General features: G+C 40.7%; 2 protein-coding genes and 1 long non-coding RNA gene across 5 annotated transcripts in view; 2 read left to right on the top strand and 1 right to left on the bottom strand.

The window, feature by feature from the left end:
• Positions 1-1860: 1860 nt before the first annotated feature.
• Positions 1861-15987, bottom strand: LOC108270752 (NLR family CARD domain-containing protein 3). 2 transcript variants are annotated; one of them, XM_053683412.1, is made up of 9 exons: positions 15594-15987; positions 9345-9402; positions 8536-8652; positions 8169-8223; positions 7842-8041; positions 5774-7553; positions 3705-3878; positions 2866-3042; positions 1861-2688 (listed from the first exon to the last, which is right to left on the bottom strand). In XM_053683412.1, the coding sequence occupies exons 5-9, from the start codon at positions 7936-7938 to the stop codon at positions 2652-2654; spliced, it is 2265 nt and encodes a 754-aa protein (XP_053539387.1). In that variant the 5' UTR covers positions 7939-8041; positions 8169-8223; positions 8536-8652; positions 9345-9402; positions 15594-15987; the 3' UTR covers positions 1861-2651. The 2 variants fall into 2 exon arrangements, with proteins under 2 accessions (XP_053539387.1, XP_053539386.1); XM_053683411.1 differs by lacking the exon at positions 9345-9402.
• LOC128633738 (uncharacterized) lies at positions 10182-15600 on the top strand. Its single transcript, XR_008397129.1, has 3 exons — positions 10182-10606; positions 10734-10829; positions 11015-15600. It is a non-coding gene; the product is annotated as an uncharacterized LOC128633738 (long non-coding RNA).
• A 600-nt stretch (positions 15988-16587) lies between the features above and the next one.
• Positions 16588-25730, top strand: part of LOC108270747 (NLR family CARD domain-containing protein 3) — a 30937-nt gene continuing 21794 nt past the window's right edge. For both annotated transcript variants that reach the window (XM_053683410.1, XM_017477635.3), the window contains exons 1-4: positions 16588-18208; positions 18907-18992; positions 19135-19211; positions 19371-19492. In XM_053683410.1, the coding sequence (XP_053539385.1) occupies positions 19440-19492 (53 nt within the window). In that variant the 5' untranslated portion in view covers positions 16588-18208; positions 18907-18992; positions 19135-19211; positions 19371-19439. The remainder of the gene's footprint in view (positions 18209-18906; positions 18993-19134; positions 19212-19370; positions 19493-25730) is intronic.

The raw sequence follows: 25730 nt of genomic DNA, 5'->3' as shown, positions 1-25730 counted from the left end.
TATGTAGGAGACCAACATGATATATGGGACGAGTGAATCCATTTCAGGTTAGCCATCAACACAGCCTAGCATGAGTCAACTGGGAGAACGCCCGCAGTCTTATGACAGGCAGACTCCTCAAACGACCACTGGAACAGTTAATACATTGACTCCTCAATGCCAGACCAAGCTGCCTATCTGGTGGTGGAGAGACAAAAAGAAATGACTAGAAAAAAACCTAGGGTTAAAAAACTAGGGCCAATACATTACATAGTAAGATATGGTAAGGTGTCTGCCAAAGACAATTTTAATGTGGTTCATTTAAAAAGATATGGACTCTTACCTTCAGTGGCATAGGCTGGAGGTGGGGGGTGAGTCTATGTAGCACTTTGTCCATGTTTATATACTCAGCAAAAAAAACCCAACATTCTCTCACATTCAACTGCTTTTATTTCCAGCAAAACATGTGTAAATATTTGCATTAACCTAAAACATTCAACAACTGAGACATAAACTGTAGAAGTTTCACAGATGTTTGAGGAACAAAAATGGAATAATGAGTCCCTGAACAAAGTGGAGGTCGATATCAGAAGGAACAGTCAGTATCTGGTGTCCTCCAGCTGTTTTACGTACTACAGTGCATCTTCATGGACTGCACCAGATTGGTCAGTTCTTGCTCTGAGATGTTCTCCCACTCTTCCACCAAGGCATTTGCAAGTTCTTGATCACGTCTGGGGCACACATGGTTAGTTACATGTAATTTCCCATCAGCTGGTGTCCTACATTACAGACATTGCAGTTTATTGCTCTGGACACATCTGCAGTCCTCATTCCTCCCTGCAGCAAGTCTATGGCATGTTCACGCAAGGTGAGCAGGAACCCTAGGTGTCTTTCAGTGTTTTTCAGAGTCAGTAGAAAGGTCTCTTTAGTGTCCCAACTTATTGTAACTATGACCGTAATCACCTACTGCCTGTAAACTGTTGTGCATGTACAATTGTTTATGCTTCATTGAACAAACATGAAAAACTTCATTTAAACCCTTTCCAATAAAGATCTGTAAAGATTATTCAGATTTTAAAAAATTATCTTTAAAATAGTCTCCTGAAAAAAGGACGTTACTTTTTTTGCTGAGTATGTATATCTGCATGTATAATTATTTTAATAATTATTTTAATAGCACGTTAGCTATTAGCACTGTCTAGTTGGCATCATCCACATTGTGTTTGGCTCCGTGCTCGCGTTATCACAAGACTTTACATGGACTCAGCACCGGTTATAGTTACAGTCATCAGGTAACGGTGCAAATGTTTACGGAGGTGAATTTAAACAGGGAGAGAGGCAACAGGAAGAGGGCGCTCAGATGAATGTCCCTTCACATGTTGTGTATTATTGCCACATTCCTCCAGGATTTCACTTCCTTTTTTCTCTCAGAGATTCAGCAGTGGGACTCATTATTCAGGCTGAACGTAGGATCCGCTCACATTCGGACTGAGAATGTGTGAGGACAATGCAAAAAAGATTTTATCCATTGTATATATTTCTTAAAAAGGACTTTTTCCTCTGCGAGAGTGACTGTTGGTGTGGGTTCGCTGTATATATTTGGTGGTTTGTTTTTGTATAATACATAACAGACTTGAATGTTATTTGTGGTTTTTGGTGTGCTTTTTCTATACGCTGTATATTTTGTACTACACATAGTGTAAATGACATTTATACAACACAAGTACAAAACTGTATTAAATGGCAGGAATACATTCAATGCGTGTATTTAAAGGTTTTCAGTCACACACACACACACACACACACACACACACACACACACACATATATATATATATCTTAAAGTCAAGCCACCCTTGTTACTATTAAAACAAATGAACAAACAAGGAACATTTTTTTTTTATTTAAAAAAGGATTAAATCAATATTACAACTGTGAATCAATCATCTGTGTAGAAATGAATGTTACAAAATACTAGACAGAATGTCATGTTACAAAAAAATTAATGAAGCCATGATGAGCAGAAACACACTGAATAAATAGATTAAAAAAGGAGTTAAAAAATAAGCTATAAACAGCTACAACACATGTAGGTGTGTTTGTGTAAACAGTGTGATGATGTGATGATATCTCTGTGTTGTTTGTAGATGCTGAAGGATTTGACTTTGGATTGTAAAATATGTTATTAAAGCCTGAAGTAACTTGTAGCAGAGAGGATTAAAGCAGTGGTTTTCAAAGTGGAGGCCAGGGGGTGCCCGGGGGGCCTCAACAATTTGGTGTGCCCATCCCTCCCACTAGTATGTTTTCTCTTTCTCACTGTCAGACAACCACACACACACAATCAATTCCTAATGTAATGTAAAGATTTAAGATGTAATTATTAATAAAAAAAAAGGGGGATATATTCAGGAGTCTGTATTTTTAATGTGTTTTAAAGACATCTTGCAAAAGGGGGGCCTCAGTCAAATGTTAATGCCATTTGGGGGGCCTTGCCCTGGAAAAGTTTGGGAACCCCTGGATTAAAAGATGTGATCAGTCACGGTTATTGTTATGGAACTTCTACATCTGAATATAAATGATTCAGCTCCCAAACTGCTGGAAATGCGGGACGGGTTCTAACGCTTCACCAAAACTGCTTTATTCTGGAAAATAGGTTTGAGGTGAGACTACTGTCATACACCAGTCCTGGTGAGTTTATAATTCTTAATTCTGAAAGATAAACATCAGCAACACACACACACACACACACACACACACACACACACACACACACACACACACACAATGAGAATATTATATATTACACTATGAATATTATTCAGTATCATGACAATACAGTAAGTATACTGAGTAAAGAGACAGTAAGTAGCAGAGTCAGTAACTCACTGTAGTGTCTCCAGTTTACAGTGTGGATCCTTCAGTAGATCAGAGAGCAGCTTCACTCCTGATTCTCCTGGATTATTACCGTTCAGATCCAGTTCTCTCAGGTGTGATGAGGAGTTTGACCTCAGAGCAGAAGCCAGAGCAGCAAAGCCTTCATCTGTAATACTGCAGTTACACATCCTGCAAGAAAAAAAACCTCCTCACACTTAACACACTCAGTTTAAGCTCTGAAAACTTCAACTACACAAAATCTTCCTGCTCGAACCTACGTAGGTTTATAATAAATTTGCATAATGCCCGCCTATGGTCTTCACTGGCTGCCCGCGAACAACATATACTTTTCCAAACGAAATTAAAACTTAACACTGAGAAAGATCCTGCTCAAATTGTGCTTGAGATGGTGGTTCAGGCTGATCAGCTACTTCTTCCAATGTTTAAGGTAAAACCGACACCATTGTTACTGTTCGTATCACTGTGTAAACAAGTGCTGAGGAAGCTTCTGGAGCTGAAATTCAGATATGGTAATGGACATTTCAGCTCTCAGAAAGGAGGGGTTTAGAGAGACCAGATCCTTGATCAAACCATTTCAGACACTGTGAGAAAAGGGGAGATGCTGCAATGTATATTATGAGAAAATTCAAGTGTTTTTGACATTGGATGTATGTAAACCTATTGTAGGAGACTGCCAAAACAAAATTAGGAACCTTTAAATTAGCATAATAAGAGCACTTTAAAATTCTATTAAAATGGGCATAGATGAAAACTGAATGAACATTTATTAAAACACAGCTGTAAATTGAAAAATACCTCAGACCAGAGAGAGAGAGTGTGTGTGTGTGTACCTCAGTATCTCCATTGTACAGTGTGGGTTCTGCAGTCCAGCAGAGAGCAGCTTCATTCCTGAATCTTGCAGTTTATTGTTACTCAGGTTCAGTTCTCTCAGTCTGGAGGAGTTTGAGCTGAGAACCGAGGACAGAACTCGACAGCTTTCCTCTGTCAGATTACACTCATATAGCCTGGAAGAGAAATGATGAAATATCAAAAAACTGATCTCAAACACACAAACACAGTCATAATCCAGCTAAGGTGAACATGTAATAGAAATGTCAGAAATCAGAGGACAGGACACCACATCAGCACATTTACAGGAGCAGAGATGTCTTTCTGCACTCCACATTCTCTCGGCTACAATTTATTATAAGACCATTAGGTCATGTACATACACACATGTGATAACGAGAAGCCTACAAACAATACACTGATCTGTGTTAAAGTTTCAACAACCAACACTGCAGATATAGTGCATTTTATTACAGAAAATAAAGAATAATAGAACTTTACGCTACCAGATAACAACATGCCAATACTAGTCATACTTTACAGTGAGGTCAATAAGTCCCTGATGTTATCTGTCTTCATGGAGCCGGTACCATGTCCGGCTTTATAACAGATTCTGATACCGTGTCCAGTATGGAATGTAACAAACACAAAAGCTAAAGTAAATCTGAACAAATATTATAAGGTGGCTGCTGTTGTTGATGATAAATAGCAGTTCCCTTTCAAAGGGAACTCAGCGGTGCGTGAGCTTTATGCTATGGGAAGCACCCTCACGAGTGATCGGTATCTGAAGCTTGTATAACATCAAGCCGATTTTTATACCTGCTGTAATCAGGTGACTTGGCAATTAAGCGTGTCGCATGATATATCAACCTTATTATCTTCAGTGAAATTGCACGTCGGTCGTTTGTGTAATGCTCGCAAAAAGACTCTTCATTTCCTCTCTTTTTTTAAAAAAAGAAAGAAAAATCTCTATACTTTTCTGTCCCTGGGGGGGAAGGGTTTTACAGCCGTTATTTCCTGGAAGTATGCGGTCAATTTTAGATCTACGTCATCTGAACTGTACTGTTCGGACATACAGTTTCAAGATGCTGAGGCTCAAATTTATCGTTCCGCAGATTCATTTCGAGGACTGGGTTGTGACAATAGATCTAAAAGACACATATTTCCACACAGAAATATCGCCCTGTCACAGGAAGTTCCTGAGGTTCACGTTTAGAGGCAACGTGTACCAATAGGGGGTTCTTCCCAGCAGGCTGGCTTTATCCCTTTGCACCTTCACAAAGTGTATGGATGCCATTCTGGCTCCCTTGCGACTCCAGGGCATCAGTGTACTAAACTACCTGGATGACTGCTTAATTCTAGCACGACTCAGGCAGCTGGTGATTCAACATTGAGCTCTTGCCCACATGAAGAGCTTGGGGCTAAATTTGAACCTCAAGAAAAGTATGTTTTCTCCAGTGCAGAGGACAAGTTTCCTAGGGGTTATATGGAATTCTACTACAATAAGGGCATTTCTATTCCCAACATGAGTAGGGTCAATCCTATCAACACTGAGCAAGATAAAGCTGGATTAGGGCATCCCCTCCAATCTCTATGAGAGACTGTTGGGGCTTATGGCAGCAGTAGCCAACATCGTACCGTTGGGCATATTGCACGTGAGACCGTTTCAGTCATGGCTGAAAAGTCGGGGGTTTGTCCAAGGACAAAACCTCTGAGAGTAATCAGTGTCACGCAACAATGCCTAGGTGCTCTGAGAATTTGGAGGTGTCCCTGGTTTCTAACCTTGGGTCACACTCTAGGAGCAGGAACGTCTTTCTGCGCTACACAATCTCTCAGCTACAATTTATTATAAGACTAATAAGAATAATCATTATTCTCTCTCACATGCCATTCAGTGCAGACATAATGTGTTAGTCTAAAAAGTGAAACAATCTTCTGTAACAGTACCAGAGCATTGTTAAAAGATTATTAGACTAACTATTAACGAGCATTAATCCAATCAGTGCAGTTTAGTGTTACATTAAAATAACAAACCATGCAGTAATACATTTATAATTAAAAAAATACTCACAAAGTTTTCCTGGAGACTTTGACCACAGGCAGAAGCCTCAGAAGACATTCATCTGATGGGTCATATTTATTTAAATCAAACACATCCAGGTCCTGATCTGAGTTCAATAACACAAACACCAGAGCTGACCACTGAGCAGGAGAGAGTCTGATTCCACGGAGATGATTGTTACCTCCTCTGTTCAGGTAAGTTTGTACTTCCTGCACTAGAGAATGATCATTCAGTTCATTCAGACAGTGGAACAGATTGATGGATTTCTCTGGAGATGGATTCTCCCTGATCTTCTCCTTGATGTACTTGACTGTTTCCTGTTTGCTGTGAGAGCTCCTTCCTGTCTGTGGCATTAAGTCTCGTAAGAGAGTCTGACTGGACTCTAGTGAGAGACCCAGAAGGAAGCGGAAAAACAGGTCCAGGTGTCCGTTCTCACTCTGTAAGGCCTTGTCCAATGCACTCCTCAGGAAATCAGGCATGTTTGGATTTCTGAAGAAATGAAAAAGTCCAGTGCTTTGCTCCATTAGCACATTTGTCTTTCTAAACATAAAGGAGAGAAATGTGTATAAAGCAGCCAGAAACTCCTGAACACTCAGATGTACAAAGCTGAACACTTTCCCCAGGTGAAGCCCAAACTCCTCTCTGAAGATTTGGGTACACACTCCTGAGTACACTGACGCTTTTCTCACATCAATACCATACTCTCTCAGGTCTTCCTCATAGAAGATCAGGTTGCCTTTCTCCAGCTGTTGGAAAGCCAGTTTTCCCAGTGCCAGGATACTCTCTCTGGTCTGCTGAGGATCAGGGCCACATTTCTGATGGTACTTTTGGTCCTTGTGTTTGATCTGAAAGATCAGGAAGTGTGTGAACATTTGAGTCAGTGTCCTGGGGATCGCTCCACACTCTGCTTCACCCAACATTCTCTCTAGAACAGTGGCTGAGATCCAGCAGAAGACTGGGATGTGGCACATGATGTAGAGACTTCTTGAAAACTTCATGTGTGAGATGATTTTATTGGTCAGGATCTGATCACTGATACTTTTCCTGAAGTACTCGTCTTTCTGAGGATCACTGAACCCTTGTACCTCTGTTACCAGGTCTACACACTCAGGAGGGATCTGATTGGCTGCTCCTGGTCGAGAGGTTATCCAGAGGAGAGCAGAGGGAAGAAGATTCCCCTTGATGAGGTTTGTCAGCAGCACATCCACTGAGGCTGACTCTGTCACATCACACCGTCTCTCATTCTTCTGGAAATTTAGAGGAAGTCGACACTCATCCAGACCATCAAAGATCAACACCACTTTGTAGGAGTCACAGTCTATTACTTGTAGTTTTCTTATTTCTGGAAAAAAGTGATGAAGAAGATTCATCAGACTGAGATTTTTCTGCTTCATCAGATTCAGCTCTTGAAAGGGAAGTGGAAACATGAAGGTGACGTCCTGATTTGCTTTTCCTTCAGCCCAGTCCAGAATGAACTTCTGCACAGAGACTGTTTTTCCAATTCCAGCAACTCCTTTAGTCAGAACACTTCTGATGGGCTTGTCTTTAAAGAGATCATTACAATTGATGGGTGTCTCCTGTGTTGCTGGTCTCCTGGATGCTGACTCAATCTGTCTCACCTCATGTTCATTATTGACGTCTCCACTCCAATACTCTGTGATGTAGAGCTCTGTGTAGATCTCATTCAGAAGTGCTGAGCTTCCATGCTGTGAGATTCCTTCATTAATACTTTTAAACTTCTCTCTCAGGTTGCATTTCAGCTTTGGCTGGTACACAGACATCAGAGATTCTAATAAACCAAGTAATAACATGTTTTAATGCAAAATCACTGAGCTCAATATAAAATGTTAGATTCTTTCAAATGCTGCTGTTCTTTCCTGATTCATCTACTAAATATTACTGAAGGAACAGGACCATTGTACAGAGTAACCACAAGCTGGACCACGAACAGAACAGAAAAGCAGCAGATGTACATGATACTAAAATCAAACTTCAAACTAAAAGTGTTCCTATCTAAAACTATTTCCTCTCTCTAAAGTGAACCTGATGGAATAAAGCCATGGCTCAGAGCTCTTACTGTTCTGCAGTGTGTTAGCGAGATCTGTGTGGTTCATGTTCTTCAGGACGTGCAGTGTGATCTTCAGCACTCCCTCTCTGACGCAGATCTGCCTCATCCTCCACCTCCTTCTCAGTGCATGCTGGGTAATCTGGACTCAGTTGCTTCCTAAAACTCTTCAGCTCATTCTTTATCAGAGTGATGACTTTGTGTTCCAGCTCCTGGTTAGAAACACACAGTTACCCATAATGCTGCTGTGCATCAATAAAACTGTAAATTGCCATTATCTTAAATAAAAAACCTGAGACCTACTCACACACAAGATACATACATTAAAAAGACACACACCTTGAATATGCACTTCAATTGATTTCTGCTGATGTTTGAGTTCTTCTTTTGTGGTCTGTGAACAACCAAAACACATGATGTAATATATATATATATATATATCCACAGCTAATAAAATATTTATATTGTCATTAATGTCCCAGGTGTAAATGTTGTTGTGTAGCACCATAGACCCTCTAGCTCAGGGACTGCAGGCTGAACTGAACTCTTAAAGCAGTTTTCCTCACTGCTAGTCCAAGAGCTGCAGCACTGCACAGTTTAGTGTTTTACTGCTTCAACACCTGATAAAGCTCATGCAGGACTTCATAATGAGACCAGTGAGTTTGATCAGGTGGAACACTGCTGTAAAACACCTCATTGTACTGACCTCACATCAGCAGAATTGGCTATGTCTCTGAAGACAACTGGCTTTTCCATTGACCAGTCGCTCTTCATGGACACACAGCTGGGTTCTGGTGAGTCTGATCTCTTTCCCTCCATCATTCTAGAATTAAACAGAAATATCAGCAATAATTAATACTCTGCTGTCTCAGCACTGTTACACAATGTGTTCATCATTAAACACCAAATAATTCCATCTTTTCAATTCAGCTCCAGTCTGCACACTTATTCAAACAGGAGACACGCCTCATACTTCAGGAATTACACTGATGTCAGGAGTCCTAATCACAGATAACTGACTCAGCTGGGTCTTAAAGCCTGAGCCACTGCTCCACTTAAAGCCACTGACTCAAAGCTATGCTGCTCATATGCTACACATTACACAGTCCTTTTCATTCTTCTCTCAGTGAATAATTTCTCTAAACTCTTCTTAGATCTGTGGAAAACATTTAAGACACAGGAAAGCACAAGGGTAACAGAGTATGTAGTTTATTGAGAATCACCATCATACACTGGGGAGGGAACAGGACTTGTCACAGAATAATTAGGACATGATGGGTAATATGGTGGTGTTTTTGTAGCAAAGCTACTGTCATCAACATTGGAAAGAATAAATGGGCCCTCCACAGAGGTCATGGGAGACAGATGAGCCTCAGTTTGAGTAGAAACATGGGCATAGGTCACCGATTGAATGATACGATAAGCGGGAGGATGAGGAAACCCTGGGGGTACAGGTGAAGAGCAGAGCTGTAACATCCACTGTCAAATGTGTCAGCTGATGACGCAGATATTCACCCAGAGAGATGTAGCAGCCGAGAGAGAGAAGGTCCAGCCGAATGAGAGTGTTGGTCAGCTGGACAGAGATCAGAGAGAAAGCAATGAGATAAAACAGTAGTGGTAAAACTTAAACATATCCACATATACATGTACAAGCACATGCAAAGAATGTAACAATCCACAGAAGTTCTCCTAGACTGTAACTGTGAGAAACTTTCCCTGCACAGAGCACTTTTCCTGAGGTAGAGACTGTCTTGAATGCAGAAGGACACTGTGACGGACTTTGGATTGGCCTGAGTCAGGGGGACTCCGGAAGGTTAAGGCCTTCTTCCACCGCGGTCTGAAGATGAGCCATGCCAGAAGCCTGCAGTACAGCAACAGAAGTACAAACAAGTGGAATTTTCCTTGTGACTTCTGTGCTGAGACTGCAATACTGTGAGGAGCACTGTTGTGTGAAGGAAACACGTGCACGTTGTGTCACTGACTTTTCAATGATGGGGGGGTGTGGCACTGTGCATCGATTTGGAGAGCACCAGACTTCAATTGGTCAGCTTTGACTATTCCACTCAGCAGCTCTGCCCTCTGTATGTAGACCTGTGCATTCAGACCCTTTGTGGTGATTGTTTTCACTAGCTGGAGGAGGTTGTTGGAGTCCTCACTGCAAACAATATTTCCAAAAGTGACACTATCACAGAAAGCACAACATAAGCGTTGAAAAAAAGCATGAAATGCACATGTGTTCAGCACAGAGATTCTTGATTTCCTGAGTTTAACAGGCTGTATTTCCATTTTTCAATAGTTCCACTTTCCATCTTTCCCCCCCCTCACAGATGGATCTGCATGGAGCCATTCAGGACAAGGAGAGAAGTATGACTTCCTCTTCCTCTTTTTGGGTGGAACCGCTAGGCCTCTCCAGTTGTCAACAGCGTCTTCATATGTTGGATTAGTGTTTGTGACAGCGTCAGACTTCCCAGAACAGGAAGCATCCATTTCTGCTTTTCCGTCTACACTGCAAGTTGTGGTGGGTAGTGGACTGGCTCCTGTGATGATCACTGTTGCGACAGCTGCATTTTCTTCACCTTTTTGCTTTGCAGAAAAAATTCTCGTATTGCCCTCAATGAAGGACAGATGTCGAGCAATGAATTGATCCACCCGAATAGGCAAGTTTTCATGCTTGAAGAGCCCACATTTGATGTTTTTGAACTCTGCTTCAACATTGGCTGAACTTGCGCTGATGTTGGTGTTTCGGAAGTGAGGGATCATTACCCCTGTCCAAAGTGGTAAGTAACTTGCAAGCCAGATTATATTGGGAATAATCTCAGGGAGGAAGTGCATATTATCATGATCACCATTAGCCATGGCAAGTGACCTGCTCTCCTCAAATATGTCTGTCACTCACTGCTGTAGGTCTGTCTGTGTTTGGTCAAATGGATCCACTTTTTCCAAGTCCTTACCCTCTACATGTGGAATGATTACACACTCTATTACAATTCGGGCTTTCAGGTATTTCTTGTATCTTTCTGATATAAGGGGGGCTCCAGAGCTGTCATTTCCCTCTGCTTCGCTGAGAGCCACAGCAGTAATACTGTGTAGTAGCTCTCTTGCATTGTCCATCGATTGTGAGTTGAGAAGCTGTGCCATTGACCTCACAAAGAAATCATTAATACGATGTGTTTTTTTTCAAGTAGTCCCACTGGCAGATCACCTTGATGTAGTGTGCAACATCAACCCGAACAAAACAAGGTGGCACTTTTGCTGACACTTTACCAAGTAAGACACCACAACATTCACTGATGTAGGTTTCAGATCAGGATGAGGAGTAAAACCCTTGACCAGAGCTCCAAGCAAAACCAGAGAAAAGTCACTCACAACCTCTTTTGGAATTGGTGCACCTGCACGTATCCATTCTGTCAGCCAATGTGTTACTGCATTAACATTGTGTCTCTCTGACAGCATTTGCTCCACTGGGACACTTGAACTCTCATCCCCTGCCAGAACACCCTGATATAAGAAAATATGGTCAGACATGCCATTTGGTCTCTGTAGTTTCCTCACCATTGAGCCAGTTGCATCCAAACTCACAGTGGGCTTAGTAGACTTCTTGGATATTGTCTTGTACATAAACATTTGTGTTTGACTCCAGTAGTGACAGAAGAACTTGTCCAGTCCAATGTCTTTAATGCTACCACTGTGAGGTGACATAATATGATCCTTTTCACCTAATTCTAAGTCATTTCTCTATTGCTTTGCTTTGGGTGGCTAAATTAGGAAGATGGCTTGGCTCAGGATCTCCAAAATCCATCAGCTTTGTTGCCTCTGATGCCCTCCATACACAGGGTTCCATTCTACCCTCACACAGTTCTTTGGCTATCTGCACACGCAAGTTACCAGACATCACACGCTTGGAACAGCCAGTGTGCAGGGAGTCATCAGTATTTTTAATTAAACACTTGAGCACCTCGGTTCTCGGTCACATTTTATGTGAATGTGGCCATGACATTCCTTACAGTTGCCTCTGATTTCTATGTATTTCTCTGTGGCTGATGGATAGACCTTGGCTCTTTTAAAGACAAATGTGCAGGGGCTTTCACGTCTTCCCAAATGTAATGATTTATCACATGCGTCAAGATGTCAGGCTTCAAAATTGTGTATTCCCTTTTTTGTGTTTTAGAGCACTTGTTTTTGTATTGAACTGTTTCAGGCATAAATTCAATCCATTTCTGAAATGGAACTTGAAGATCAAAAGTCCAGCAAACCTTTGGTCTTGGGGAAAGGGACCCTGGCTCAAAATCAGTGTCATCACTAGTGCCACTTGTTTCATTATCACTTTGATAAATAAACCCTAAAGCAGTCCAGATGTTGTGTCTGTTCAATTTAACAGAAGTATATAGAGCCTTTGCAGTGATCTTGTTTTCTAGCTGCTCACTAAGCTCTGTCCAGATGCTCTGATTAGGAGTAACTATGTTACCATTTTGGACTATGGCCTCTTTTGATGATCAGAGGACTGTGAAAATGGAATCCCTGTCGATTGCTGCTTTCTTGGGCATCTGGCATAAGCAAAACATAATTACTCACTGAAATAATCCTTACGCAAAAAAGTAATGTACAGTACATACTTGTTTTCATGTATTTTTTTTTTCAGTTTCATTTTTATTGAACATTTCTGCTGAAAACTTCTGCTGTACATTTCTGCTGAACATTTCTGCTGAACTAACTAAAAACCATGGAGATCAGGGCAGAAGAAAAACATATGGCCAAGATGGCAAGGAGAACCATGGCATTTATCACACTTGTCCTCTATGTCCGGATACATCACAGAAAGTCGCGACTTGGACAGATGGACTCTATTTAAAACTGTGAACTGTATAAGTCCAAGACGAGCACAAGAAGTGGTAGACTGTACCCTCCCTATAGCACTTTCCCAACACTCCTCACTTATCTGTACTACTAACTCCGTTTCCCACGCATTCCTAATTTTGTTACTCGACTCACTACCTAGCACCAGAATAAAATCATAAATCCTAGAAATCATTCCTCTCTGATGCGGCTTGTTTGAAAACAAGCTTTCCCAACCTGTTCAGGAGGTGCAGAGGGGAAATAAGGAAAACATCTAGAAACGAAATTCCGAATTTGAAAATATCGGAAAAAAAAATGCGCCACAGGAAGATCATAAGTGGATGCCAGATTGGCAAAGCTATCAAACACACCATCGGCATACAGATTTCTAACTTGTTTAATACCCTTGTTATACCATACTGAAAATGTGGAGTCCAAACACGATGAAGGAAATAGATGGTTGTTGTCTAAAGGACCCAAAGAGGATGCACCTACAAATTTAAAGCGCCGTCTAAACTGATACCAAGTCATAAGTGTGTTGAGGACAACTAGATTATCAGTATATTGGGAGAGTTTTGTAGGTAAAGAGGAGTAAAGCAAAGCAGGTAAAGAGGATTCCCTACACGACAATAGTTCCAATTTAGACCAAGAAGATCCAGGAGATTTAAGGCTGTAGCAAAGTTTATGAATGTGCGCAGCCCAGTAATAGAATTGAAAATTGGGTAATGCAAGTCCTCCACTAAGTCTACATTTCTGCAATTATTTACTAACCCTTGGTGGCTTCCCTCCCAAAATAAATATACTAATTATCTTATCCAATGAATCGAAGAATGATTCTGTCAGAGAAAGAGGCACTTGCTGGAACAAGAAAAGAAACTTCAGTAATATATTCATTTTGACGACATTGATCCTGCCAATTAGAGAAAGGGGTAAGTTACCCCAACTCTGAATGTTGATTTAACCATTGAGATAAGGGAAGTGAAGTTAGCTGAAGAAAGATTAGATAAACAACGTGTCACGTTGATACCTAGGTATTTAAAACCTGACTGACTAAATCGAAACGGCAGATCTGACTGTTGGGGAGAAAATGCTGCAGTATTGAAAGGGAAAACAGTCGCTTTTATCTAAATTTAATTTATAACCAGAGACGACACCGAAGGACTCCAGAACACTCAAGACAGCTGGCAATAGGATCGGTTACATACAATAACAAATCATCAGCATATAGTGACAATTTGTATTCTACCCCGTATCGAACTATTCCTTTAAACAAGGGAAAAGATTTTGTTTTCATGTATTACTGTATTTGCCAGAATACAAGGAAAATATAATATAGTAATAATATATAAGGATATTATATCTTATATTAGGACCAATAGGGGAATGTTGACCCCTAGATGCACAATGTATTCAAAAAACTAACATGGATACCATGTGCAGCTGTAAATTGCATTTCATAGCTACATTAGCCATACTACTATTAGCAATGAGATTTCTGTTCAATAAACACTGACAATCTTAGCTCTCTTGAATGGTGTACCATTATGATTGAAGTTAAATAATAATATTGTAATTGACAGTGTTAAAACATTGAACTTACACTGGCCAGAATTTTGATTTAGTAACTATATCTACTTTTCCTGTACTAATTTAATACTAATTTCCACAAGAGCATCTTGAACAGCAATGTTACTTACACCTAGTGGTGGCAGTGAAGTGTAGCTGATGATACTCCTTGTAAATAAACGAAAAGTTCAATCATTGTTTACTGAACAAATGATGATATGATCTGTCTTGAAAAAGTCTTGAAAAAGCAATTCGACCCTGAAAGGGTGCTTACACCAAAGAGATTTGCGCCTATAATTCAATGTCTAATATTTCATAAACGGAAGCAGCATAAACGAAACTTTTAGTGGCACAATCCAGCACAAACGATTATGACTATTTGGGGTGAATTTGGAGCATGTGGGGGGGGCTGAGTGACCCCAGAATGACCTTTTAATATCTCCAAATCCGAAGCAGCACAAACAAAAAAATTTACGGCAAAAACCAGCACAAACGATTGAAATTTTTGATGATGTTTTGCATTGGGTGAGGGGCCAATTTCACACAGGTGTATTACAGACATGTACACACCTTAATCACACTATTAACGTCGTGGGGGAGTTTTCACTGCATTGTGCGACAGGACACATTCACACATGGCAGTGCTCAACCGTTTTACGGAAAACAAGAGAGCACATCCAAAACTGCGTACTTACCTACTATATAGTAGGCGAAATACAGTGAAATACAGCACAATACATTGCCTCTTTAAAAACATTAACTGCGGTTATAATTATACATATCTGGTAGAACTGCAAAGCACTACATGTGGTCTATACCGTGAGGGTGCCATCTTTTTGATGGCATGCTCACAACGGAGAAATGTTGTCCTTTATGTACAAGTGGAGATATTCCTGGTCAAACTGGGGTCAATTTCATATGACCCCACTAACCTGTGAAACATGGCACATTTTACTAATGGTTAAATGTGATCATTTAATGATACCGAACATTCATCAATATAATGTTAAAAAAAAAAAAAATTGACATTTGACAGAGAGAGACAGGTAAGGCGTCAGCTTTACATCCCGCCCCTCTACCTTTCCCATTGGCCTGACAAGATGGTAAGAACCAATGAACGTGGACTATCTCGTGCTCTATGACGTTAGGTTGTGCGCAAACCACACCAGTCTTCTGTGTAAACAAACTATCTGAATTTCAATTAACTTTATCAACACAACGCCAAATATTTGTTTCCCCGCCTATTTGATCCACTATGAACATATTTATTTGTCTAAAATTAAAAGAGAAATGAAGGACATGAACACAAAACATAACGTTAGGTTAAGATTGTTACAGAAAAGAACAGGGAAAATGTTTTCTTACCTGATATCGCTAATATTTTTTGCAGGATATAAATTCACTTAGGTGACCAGACAGATCCTCTGTGTTAGTATTCCAGTGTTTTTGGTTCACCGTAAACATTCTACAACTCAAACGTGTTCAAAAATAAGACTTTAGCAGGCAGATGGAAAGTAAAACGTATAACTGTCATTACACGTGTACCGACCGACTGTTTTCGATATTTGTCACTTATTCAGCGATTAACGGCAATAACTCCGAAACGACTTGCCCAAAAAATCTACACACTATTACCGCTACAAGGACAAAGCTAATAATGTTTCACAAGCTTCCTTTCGATTATTTTCGCTAGATATAATGAGCACTGGTCCGCAAAAGCCATTGCAGTATGAGTTACACCAGGAAGGCAGAGAAAGTAAGGGACCGTGGGGAAAGTGCAAGGTTTCTTCGTTTTTGCTGTAATTCGTGGGTGGTGTTTTTGTAATAGCTTTTATGTGTTTTTATGTTTATGTTTCGTTAAAGGGCGTATAGGCATGGGACCAGTGTGATTCAGTAGAGGACAGTGGACATCTTTCACAACCTCTCTTTTACTTTTACAACTAAATGGCACATGTTTTGCTAATATCAGTTAATTTATAGTAATAACAGTTTAAATGATTAAATTAAAAGTTGACACCCGTACGGTTGTGCATTTTCTTTATTATAGTCTGAATAATGTTGTAATGTGTATAAAATCTAGATAAAGGACTATATATAAGCATGGCTAGGGTTGTATGTCACATTTTGGTTCGATACGTGGTACTGAACTTACCAAACGACAGTCACATGTTACTTTGAAGAAAACCAAAATAGAGTTAAATATTTCTTAAGAATATTTTCTTAAAAATATTTCTTATAATTTTTAAGACTTAGTAAGACCAAACAAGAAAAACCCAGGGTCCTTATTAAATGGTAAATTAAGAATTTCACCCATCATCCATGCCACGCCATCCCAGAACTTTGTAATGATTGGATAATGCCAAAAACAATGCATGAAAGTGCCAATTTCACTATGGCATTTATTGCATAATGGAAAGTGATTCATATTCATCTTATTCAGAATACGTGGGGTAACTGGGTAGATGCAGTTAAATCGATCTGCCATTGCAAACCCAGTAGACTTTTTAGTAGTCTTTTTACACTTCCATTCGCTGTGAGAATTTCTAGCACAACCATGTATGAAATTATTTGCACATATACACATACACACATATGTGTGTATGTAGAGAATATGTATGTGTGAGTGTTTTATAAGTGTACATGCACATATGGAGTTTGTGTGAGTGTTTTATAAGTGTATATGCACGTATGGCATTTGTGTGAGTGTTTTATAAGTGTATATGCACATATGGAGTTTGTGAGTGTTTTATAAGTGTATATGCACGTATGGAGTTTGTGTGAGTGTTTTATAAGTGTATATGTATGTATGGAGTTTGTATGAGTGTTTTTTTAGTCTATATGCACTTGTGGAGTTTGTGTGAGTGTTTTATTAGTGTATACACATGTGTCTAACTTGTATGTGTGCATGAGTGTAGTCTTGGTGTTGGTCTGCGTTTCACATTGGTGTGTGCAAGCATTTCATATGTATTTATTTGAGGATTCCATAGTACACATGTACGTGTGAGTAATTTACATATGTGTATGCAAGTGTTTCATATATGAACGCATAAGTAAAGTTTGATTTAATCCCTAATTGGCGCCTCATAATAAAATGCTTAAAAACAGAATACTGATTCTGGGAAGTTGTAGTTCCCTAGTTTGGCCACACGAGCTCCAAGCTCCATCGAGCACAACACACAACGATTGTATATATTAAGACTAAGACACATTGTAAATGAGATGAGGTAATGATCTGAGATAAGAACAGGGGTAATGTGACTATATTTTCTCTATTTAATCTGAATATTACTATCAAGTCACACTCCCACTGCCTGACTACATCTTACCTTCTTGTGGCTCTCACACCCTGCAGAACTGGCGTACTCCAGCTGAATTTCTAATGGGAGCTGTTTCTCCACCCAATTCACACTTTGAAAGTTCCCAGTATGCCTCTCTGTCATCAGCACAAGGCCTCAGTGCTCCACTGATGAAGCACAAGGTCATGCTGTGGCAGATGTTTGCTGCTGTTTCTGCTGCTGTGTGTTTGAGTGTTTTTCAGGAATCACAGAATGCACCTCAGTCCTGCGACTGTGATGGAGAAACAGATGTTTGCTGCTAGTGTCATTGGCGTCACCCCAGCTGGCCTGATGGAAGACCGCTGTACCGTTTTTTAATTTTTGGCAGCAGCAGAATTGTTTGATTTGGTGTCAGAGCCGCTGCTGGTCCTGTTTGACTTTACAGCATACAGCTGTGTAAGAGAAACAATTTATTATCGCACTATCTGGTGTCACCCAGATGAGGATGGGTTCCCTTTTGAGTCTGGTTCCTCTTCAGGTTTCTTCTTCCTGTAGTCTCAGGGAGTTTTTCCACACCACCGTCACCTCTGGTTTACTCATTAGGGATCTAAATCTACAAACTGCTGCTGCCAGAATGAAAGAAATGGGCTTTACAGGATTCTGACTTCGGATGTCATTACAGTCTTAAGCGCAACTCAGACAAAGGTATATATCCATCCATCCATCTTCTACCGCTTACTCCTTTTCAGGGTCATGGGGAACCTGGAGCCTATTCCAGGAAGCATTGGGCACAAGACAGGGTGCCAGTCAAAGGTATATATGTGTAAATAAATAGAAAATTTTGCTGGTATAGTCACACACAATCCTTAATTTTTTTTCAGAAAATGAGCAATAACAATGAATTTAATACCACTGAGATATATAAATAAATAAAAAAATTCAGATTATGGGTCAATGCCAGACAGGGAAGAGGCTTCACAAAGTAAATTCACTAAATGGAAATATGTTGGTTGAAGTGTTGAAAGTGGGCGGGGCATGAACTCACACAGGTGCAGTAATCAGGCTTTAGATTAGTTTGTTTATTGTCTTAATGTCTGATAAAAGAGAAAATACACGAAAAACCAGAAATGTGGCAATAAGCTGACAACACAACAGAAATAGTTTAAAATGTAAATGTTTCAGAGACACATGTGGAAAAAAAGAAGAGCTAACAAGTTGAGTAAGAGTTATTCATCTGAGCAATGTGATCATATCAGCTCCATCATCACTTATATTTTAAATTATTTATTCACATACAAACTACGTACACACTAATCCTCACTAAGATCAGAATTCTTTTTTCCATTTAGATAAAACCAGAAAAAAAATTTTTATTAGACTGTAAAAATTCTCTGTATTGGCAGGTGTTTTCAGAAATTGTACTTTATTGACCTGATCAAAGACTGCCAATAAATCTGCAAATAAATCCTGTTTATAAAACTAGTAAAAGGTAAGGAGCTCGCATTGTATTTTAATTAAGTGGTTTCTTTTCAACCACCTTTATCTTGGCTTTTGCTCCATGGATCAGAGTGCTGTCTGATAATAATACATATGTGTGTGTGTGTGTGTGTGTATTTATTACCTGTCCACAGTTACTGCCCTTTGCCCTCTGCACAATAAAAAAGTAGAAGGTACTCGTGCAGTACTCCATTTCAGGAGTAAAAACACAGTGAGTATCTACATCTAAAGCTATAATATATAAACACACTGAATGTACACTAGATGCAGAAGAGTTTTGTGGGCTTGTACTGAAGTTTGAATGTACACAGGTTGTTTTATGACTTGATACAGAGACTATTTCCTGTAAGTGAACTCTGTGCTGATACAGGGTTTGATTTAACACACCGATGTTGGAGTGAAGTAAACGTGTGTCCTGCTGTAATCTGAAGAAGGAGACATGACCTCCAACATGAGTGTGTCTGGAAAACAGGACTTAAAGAAAGACAAGAGGTGAGTTATAATAATAATATTTCTTTTAAAAAAGCAGCTCTCAAGGCACTTTACACAATAAGGAAATATCAAGAACATACAAACAGACTTGAAAACAAAATGGTTAAAGCCATTAAATAAACTAAACTAAAAAAAAAAGGGGGGGTTTTAGGTTAGATTTAAAAATGCTTAAATTCTGTGCATCTCTAATATGAGCAGGGAGTGCATTCCAGAGTCTAGGATGAGAAAGCCCTGTTCTCTACAGATCACAACCGTGTCTGTAAAATAGCTCGAGAGAAGCGCAAATGATGCTTGGGAGTATATAAAGTTAAAAGTGCAGACAGATACAGAGGGGCCAGACCATGCAGTGCCTTAAGGTGAAACCTGACCGGGAGCCAGTGCAAGGACTGGAGTGATAGACAGTATTGGAGTGATGTGTTCATTTCTCCTGACACAAGTCAGGATCCTAGCAGCAGAATTTTGCACACATTGCAATTTATTTAGTGTGGTTTTAGGCACCCCAGCAAGAAGTGCATTGCAGTAATCAATACAAGAAAAACAAAAGTGTTGATAAGCCTTTCAGTCACTGGAGAAGATAGCATAGGGTGAAGTGTAGCGATATTTCTGAGATGAAAAAAGTAATTCTTGATTGTACGTGTGGGTCAAAAGACAAATGCGAATCAAATATGACTCCTAGATTTTTTAATTTAGTTTCGAACTCCAAAACAGAGCCGTTTACCTTCAACATTAGTGAACCAGCTTTACGAAGCAGATGAGAGCCAATATGCAAAACCAAAAAGTTTTGGGCCATCCATGTTTTTATCTCAGAAATACAATCTGAGAGAAAAGAAGCATCCACATTTTGACCAAGCTTAAAGTGAATATAAATCTGAGTATCATCTGCATAGACGTGATAATTCACTCTAAAGTGAATTTAAATCTGAGTATCGTCTACATATCATAATTATTGTCTGATAATTAAGCCTGAGTGATCTTAAGAGCAATTCAAGATGAAATATATACATACTAAAAAGTAAGGGGCCTAAAATTGATCCCAGAGGTACACCAGTAGGAACAGACCCTGTAAACCAGTCATAAAAACAAACTGGTGGTGATCAGAGAGATAAGATCTAAACCAAGTTATAACAGTCTCAGAAACACCAATGACAGTTCAAGTCGGTTGAGTAAGTGGTTGTGAATGACAGTGTCAAAAGCAGCCCTAAGATCAAGAAGAATAAGGATGGAAAGAGAACTAGAATCTGAGGCTATTAACAGATCATTCGTGACCTTGACCAAAGTTTACAGAAACCAGACTCAGAAAAGGGCTTGAAAAGATTATCAACAGTAAGGTGATTGTGAAGTTATAACGCCAGAACACATTCTAAAATTTTTGCCTAAAAGGGAAGGTTTGATATGGGACGATAATTATTTTAGTTGTCCAAATCAACGTTATGCTTTTTCGGAACTGGGGTTACAGCAGCAGTTTTCAATGCTGCTGGTACGACACCAGAACACAGAGAGTTGTTAATAATGCTGAGGGCACAAAGAATTAAAACAAGATTGAAATAATCTTGTAGGGAGGGGATTAAGCATGCATGTGGTGGCTTTCATACGTGATACCTCCCTAGTAAGCAACGATTTCCCTGTCTGGCAGCGCATTCGGAGAGATGAGAGGGCGCGCGCATGCACGAGCTACGTGCACGAGTGCTCAGCGTGCGCATGCTCTTCGGATTTTGACAATTGTGACATAGTTTACTGTGGACACGTGCATTAGTTATGTTTCTGTTCTGTCTCCTCCCTATTCTGTTATTGGTTGTTGTTCGGGGTGTGGCTTTATTGTTTATCACTACTGTTTTATCTCATTTTTCTCTCTCTGATCTCTGTCCAGCTGACCAACGCCCTCATTTAGCTGGACCTTCTCTCTCTCTCAGCTGCTCAATGACCAGACCCAAAGCGTTGACCAAATACTTAATGAAACACTGTTGATTGTACCAGATTTAGTTAATCCATGCAGTGTTACAGACTATTTGGACACTGGGAAGTAACACGGCAGCAAATCCACCACCCACTGATTCAATGGCCTTATATGATTCGTGATACCCACAGGTGTTTCACCAAATTCGAGAGTTACACTTGGGTCCGAGGCACATAATCTGTTGACAAGGATAGATGTGTGCAACGTCCCTTTTTGGTCACAAAAGCACAGTAATATTATTATATGTGTCTGGAGTACACGAGTCTTACCTTTCAGGCGTACTGGGCTGCAGCATCACAGCCAATCCATAGGGAGGGTCTGATGTACCCTGTCTCTGCCACAATATCAAAAAATGTTTGCCAAGGGCAAAGTGCCATCTACTAAATCAGGGAACTAATATACGAACCATCGATGAGTCTGTACATGTGTGCTCTGCATTGTTGTCACACTGGGCGTGGGTAGACACCATGGGGACAAGGGCCAGCTTAATGTGAGTACAGTCGCTAGATATGTTGCCTACAAACTAAAGTCCTTCCTCAGAGCAAACATAGAGAGGAAAGGTGGATGGGAAGCCAACATATACTGGAATAGAAGCATTGAGAGGGGTACTCACTGGGGGGAAGTCACAGCTCTGGCTAACGTTGCACATCCAAGCTGGGCCATAGCTGAAAGAAGCTGCTCCTAACAGCCAGACCGTAGGACACAAATAGTGTTCATTGTGTGGTTCTACTATACATTCATCCAAATTTCCCAAAGGTCGCATGAGTGGTGGTCGTTAAGTGTTAAGCACTTGCAAATGAAAGATTGTGTTGCTGTTTCCAACAGTACTCTGGTGCAACGACGTTTCAGTCATGGGTACTATTTTCTTGCAATGGAACTACGACTACAGGTGAGAGAAGCAGTAGAATTTGCTGATTTATATCTATGACAGGGATGGCATTCACATCTTGTTGGGGTCTCTGAGGATCAGGAAGGATGTTGAGATCTCTCAGACCTTGTAGCTTTAGAGTCCCAAATGGCTGCTCGTATGGGTGACAGTCTTACTCTAACAACTGCAACACTCAATCCCCAGTCTCGGTGTCAAGTATGAAAGGGCCCTCAGGAATCTAGCTTGGGTCTAGGATAGGGGTTGGAGGAGCAGGGACTTTCTCAGGTGGTATTTCAGCCTCTTCTGGTACTACCTATGGGGAGTCTTCACTTGGAATCATCAACGTTCCGTGTTACTACCTGGTGTGCTCGTAGGGGTGTCGCTGTCACTCTCTGCCTGTTGGTGTGCTCTGCGCTCTTCCCTCCTCCTAACGTGTCGACATGTTCTGTGGGACGGACTTGCCTATGTGTCATCCAGATCACTGTCGCTTGCGAAGTTTAGGGCCCCTTGATCATCTATAGAGAGTGTGCCTTCTGCTCATGCAGGTGTCTCATGCAGGAGTCTACCTTTCCCTCCTTGATTAGGATGCTGGTTCCTATCTTTCCCATCCTTTGTAGGGCTCAAAAAATCTGCCTTTTCCAGTCCAAGTGCTGCAGTGGTTAGATGGTATCAGTGATCTTTGCCTTCAAGCTTTACCACAGTTGGAGTTGCTGCAACCACCTTGAATGGTCGTTCCCTTCGAGGGTCGTTGAAGTGCTTCCTTTTGAACGTGCGTATGTACACGTAGTCCCCTGGTTCCACCAGTCTCTCTGGTGTGGTGACATCTTCACAATGGATTGCCTCATGAACCTGTGAATACAAATGCCTGTGGATTTGGGTTACGTGGCACACATATTCCTGCATTTCTCCCTGTAGTTGTTCAAAAGGTGGGCCCTTGTAGGGACCCTGAGTAAATGCCATAGGCATAAGGCGGCATTTTGTGTGGGGTTAGATGATTAGTATGGTTAGTCTACGACTGCATTTTCATTAGGGCTAGTGGCAATGCTTGAACCCAGTTAAGCCGCGAGTTTCACAGATTTTTGTAACCTTGTTTTTTATTATTCAGTTTGCCCTTTCTATCATTCCCTGTGACTGTGGATGGTACACACACCCCAGCTTATGCTCCATGCACAAGGCTAATCAACCTCTATAACACGATGAACAAAATGCGCAGCATTGTCTGAGTTGATGAAATCTGGGACTCCAAACCGTGGAATAACTTCCCTACACAGAAAGTTAGCCACTGTTATCATCTCCTGATTGGCCATTGCAACAGCCTCTACCCAACAACTGAAGTGGTCTTCTACCACCAATATATATCGCTTACCCTCCTTCCAACTGTCACTGCCCATATCAACAAAGTCAATTATTATGTGTCTGAATGGGCCCCTCGGTTCTGGAATGTGCCCTATAGGGCTGTAAGGTTCTTGCAGACATTGTGCCATATGCATGTCTCACATTGATTGTGCCTGATTAATCATGCTAGCTAAGTAGGGGGACCACCAAACTTCTTTGATTTTCTTCAAGGTTTCACTCTATTGGCATGGTCTACTCCATCAGTGGGACAACCCACAAGCCATCTACACTACATCACAACCCTATGCCCCATTCTTTCTTTGTCCCATAGCTAGGGCGTACCCTGCCTTGTGCCCGATGCTCCCTGGGATAGGCTCCAGGTTCCCCATGACCCTGAAAAGGATTAAGCGGTAGAAGATGGATGGATGGATGGATGGATGGATATTTCGGCTATCAAAGTCATAGCATACTGATGTAGTCATAGTCATAGTCTGATATAGCTGCTCCATGAGTAATCGTGGACCCATCTGCCCTCTGAAATCCTCTCTGTGCCCATATAGGCCCAAATAGGCCCAAATACATGACATACACCATATGCATATGCTGAGTAAGTATAAATTGTACAGCTTTTACCACTCCCTAGTTCATGTGCAGCAGTCAGAGCCTTGATTTCTGCTGAGCAGGGTTGGAGTAAGGAGATCTCCATCACTGTATTAAACAAAAGTGGAACCAACCTAGTCTCTAAAACAGCAAATCCAGCTTTATTCCCTGTATCAGCTTGAATATAAGACTAATCTACAAAGAACACATGTTGTACAATGGCTGATTCTCTAAGTCGGCACGTGCTTTAAGGAACTTCTCTGATTCAGACCCGGATTTATGGGGCAACCCTTCTTGTGGAGTAACCATTTTGTCAGTGGGGTTGACTGTGTTACACCTCTCTATGGTTAACTACGGGGCCAAGAGAATAGCATCATACCCATGCGTCACAAGTTGGTAATGACAAAAGACTGACTGGTCAATAATGCATACAATGTGTGTGTTGTGTACAGAGTGACGGGACCAAGGGCCAAATAACAAGGTGGCATTCCCTTCTCAACATTATCCAATGTGTTGCTGTAGTACGCTATAGGTTGTTTGCCTACACCTTGTTGTCGTTGTGTCAGCAGATACAGCAGATGCAAAACCCTAGTTTTCTGAAATATACAAGTGAAAGGGTTTACCATAATCAGAGTTTGCCAATGCAGGTGCCAACGTCAATGTGACTTTGAGTGATTCAAATGCAGCTAACGCCCCAGGTGTAAGAGGAGCATTTGGCTGCGTTTGGTCTGTGCTTTTGATTAAATCACAGGGAGGTTGAACTATTAGTGCAAAGTCACAGACCCATGGTCTGCTAAAACCTGCCATTCCTAAGAACACCAACATTTGTCATACGGTTTGCAGTTTGAGCACTTTCCTAATGGCTTCCACTTGTTTTGACAAAATTCTGCAGCTTTCCCTTTGCAGGGACAGGGGGTATTGTCTTTGATACGGTGAGTGAATGTTCTCTTTGACTTTTATTTTTGCTAACCCTGATGACTCAACTAACCCTATGTCTGTTGGGTCCATAACTTATCTGCAACTTTTCTTAGCAGATCTTCCACATCTGGATCTTTTCCTGTCTCTGCCATTACCATCTGCTTTCCCCTGCAGCTACCTTTCTCTTATCAGGTTGCTACTATTGGGTCTACTGCTGTTACAGAGAAAAGTATGAACTGCCCATCAGGTGACCTGTATAAGTATCGGTTCTTATTTGGTTTCCATTCCCTTAATTCCAATTCAATTCAATTCAATTTTATTTGTATAGCACTTTTTACAATAGACATTGTCTCAAAGCAGCTTTACAGAAATATCAACATGGTACACAGATATTGAAGGTGTGAATTTATCCCAACTGAGCAAGCCACTGAGTGGCGACGGTGGCAAGGAAAAACTCCCTAAGATGTTTTAAGAGGAAGAAACCTTGAGAGGAACCCGACTCAGAAGGGAACCCATCCTCATCTGGGTAACAATAGATAGTGTGAAAAAGTTAATTATGGATT

Source organism: Ictalurus punctatus, chromosome 10 (assembly GCF_001660625.3).
Source record: "Ictalurus punctatus breed USDA103 chromosome 10, Coco_2.0, whole genome shotgun sequence".
Taxonomy (NCBI): Eukaryota; Metazoa; Chordata; class Actinopteri; order Siluriformes; family Ictaluridae; genus Ictalurus; species Ictalurus punctatus.
This window is presented reverse-complemented; position numbering and strand designations above follow the sequence as displayed.

Bases quoted from the DNA above. Each gene is read 5' to 3' on its own strand.
- LOC108270752 (XM_053683412.1), bottom strand. From the start codon at position 7,938: ATGAGGCAGATCTGCGTCAGAGAGGGAGTGCTGAAGATCACACTGCAC. The intron at 7,554-7,841 runs GTAAGAGCTCTG...TTGGTTTATTAG, and splicing joins CGCTAACACACTGCAGAACA to AATCTCTGATGTCTGTGTAC. The intron at 3,043-3,704 runs GTACACACACAC...TTTTTCTTGCAG, and splicing joins TGTACAATGGAGATACTGAG to GATGTGTAACTGCAGTATTA.